The 2,423-nt window shown below is 65.2% G+C and overlaps 1 protein-coding gene across 1 annotated transcript; it reads right to left on the reverse strand.

The window, feature by feature from the left end:
* Positions 1-114: 114 nt before the first annotated feature.
* EMIHUDRAFT_78350 (hypothetical protein) lies at positions 115-720 on the reverse strand (the record flags this gene model as incomplete). The annotated part of the gene is made up of 2 exons (XM_005777630.1): positions 115-424; positions 527-720. Coding segments are annotated over 2 exons (504 nt in total), but the record flags the coding sequence as incomplete, so codon positions are not given.
* Between the last annotated feature and the right edge of the window lie 1,703 nt (positions 721-2,423).

Below are 2,423 nucleotides of genomic sequence, written 5' to 3' on the forward strand. Positions count from 1 at the left end.
GGGATAAACCCATTCCGAGGGCAGGCCGCCGAGCGCTTTGAGGCGCTCGTATGCGAGCGCCGCCGTGCCGCCGCCGCAGCCGCCCGTGCCGCCGCAGGCGTGCGGGTTGGGCGTGCAGTCGAGAATGAACTGCTCGGAGAGGTCCTGCAGCTCCCCCGTCTTGAGAAACCAGCGCGACTCGACCGTCTCGGCCGAGGCGAACGTCCAGCACGAGCCGCAGTGGCCCTGGTTCTTGACGGGCGTCACCGCGCCCTGCCGCCGCCAGTCGACGCCGCTCGGGACCTCGTCGGCCTTGGTAAAGGGGCGCGCCGGCTTGGCGGTGCTGAGAGCGTGCTTCTGCGAAAAGAGGAGAGCGCGGTCGAGGCCGTGCAGCACGGAGAGCTCCTCAGGCGTGCGGTCGGTGAGGTGGTTGACGCCGCGCTTCCTGTCCACCGTGGGGCGCGAACGAACGTGCCGCTCAGGTTGTCGACTAGAGCTGGGCAGTGAGTGACGTGCTCTGGTCGTGAGTCGAGCCGTGGACTCGCACCACGAATGGCCGGCAGCGTTGTGCGAGCGAACCTCCTTGAGCTTCTTGTTGAAGGCGGCCTCACGCGCTGCCGCCTCTTCAGCCGTCGCGTACATCTTTCCAAACTCCTGGCGGTACCGCTCAAAGGAGTAGCCGTCAAGCTCGTGCCAGCGCGTCGCCGCGAGGGTGCAGAGGCTGAGAAAGAGCAGTCCCATGTGTATGTGTGTCAAGCAGCCGACCACACAGGGTTCCGGCTCACACGGACGAGACGCGTTCGTTGCTGCGAGGCGGCCACCGAGCCTTCCCCCTCAATGTCGGACCAGGTTCGTTGTGAAGAGCCTGGGGCGCGCCACCCAAGAGCCTAGGTAGGTGCGGATCGGCAAGAGCGCAATCGATCTTTTTGCCCTCTATCACCTTGGGTTGTAAGAACTTGAAACACACCACGCAGGGGCACAGCAAGCACGGATAGCCGTTGAGGAGAAAGGGCGTAAGTTGTATGCGCCACCTCCCGCGAGCGCGGCGGGATCGGAATTGCGGCCGGAGGGAAGGGCGAGCCGCCGCCGCCGCCGCCATATACCATCAGCGACGACCGCGGCTCGCCCCAAACGCCAGGCGCTGGATCGGCAGTAGGGCTTGGGCGGCGCAGCGTAGGCCTCGAGCCACACGAGTCGCCGACAACCCCCCCTCATCGACGTGATGGCCGCACCCGCTGCCGGCCGATGCAAGCTGCCGCCTCCACCGCACCAGCGATACTGGCCGCGGCTCGCCGCCACGCGCCGGCTCGGAAGAGGGGCTATCGGCGGCGCAGCAGAGCGGCATGCGTCGTCATTCGAGCAGCACCAGGTCCCCTCTTCGACGTGACGGCCGCTCCCGGAGCCGGCCGGTGCGCGCCCGACCCATGCCCCCTCTCGCACCCCCCCGATCCCCCTGCGCGGCGCCCCCTCCACTGCGCGCCGGCTCGAGCGCCTATTGCCAAATCACGACTTTCGAGCGCAGTGCATGCGCCCCACACGTCACGCGAGCGCAGGAGAGTTTGCGGCAGAGCAGTACCGTGTACTAGCCGGAGGCATCGCGCCGAAAACCCCGCGCATTCCGCCCCAACAGAGGCTGCAGGAGGCAGATGGCCAATAGCGACGATCGTTACGAAATGTAGCCTTACCGGGAGCTCTCCAAGCTGTCTTGGGTGGTTACGCCAGCCTGTTGTCGGCGTGATCGCCACTAGGCTTAGCTGAGGGTCAGGGAGCCGGTGGTATAGCAGCCACTGCGCAGCACGTGAGCAACCGTACCCGGATGCGTTCCTCGCTCGCCATGCTGAACTTGGCGGCGGACTCGCGCGTCGCCTTGGCTTGCGCTTCTCGTGCCAGCGCCGCTTTTCGTCGGCCGCGCGCTTCGCCCTGCGCTCCATCGGCGTCATCTTGTTGGCCTTGCGCTTCTCTGAAGCAGCGTGCGAGGCGGCGAGCTGATGCCCAGGCGCCTCCGGCTGCGCCTGCCGGATGACGCCGGCGCGCCTACGCGAGTGCTGCGCGGACGACGTCGTGGACGGCGCCGGAGCGCGCTCCTTGCCGAGGGGCACCATAGAGATGCGTGCTGGGTGGCGGCCAGACTCCGCTGAAACGGAAAACCGGACACGGGGAAATATAAGGTAGGATACCAAACAACTCTAACACTCACACGTAATTTGGGGCCTGGAGCCCTGTTCACGCGCGCGCGAGACGTGCAGACAGGGTTGCCGGTGAGAGCGAATGGCACGGTTCACGTTTGTTGTTTTGTTAGGATGTGCGACCATGAGAAAATAAACAAATCCAAAATCCAAATCGCAAACATGCAATGTGCATGCACATGCACATGCACATGTGCAGAGAGAGAGAGCTCTCCAGAAAACTGGTGCCTCATATGCTGCCTCCCTGCGGATGCTGTT

This window comes from Emiliania huxleyi, assembly GCF_000372725.1.
Source record: "Emiliania huxleyi CCMP1516 unplaced genomic scaffold EMIHUscaffold_2597, whole genome shotgun sequence".
Lineage (NCBI taxonomy): Eukaryota > Haptophyta > Isochrysidales > Noelaerhabdaceae > Emiliania > Emiliania huxleyi.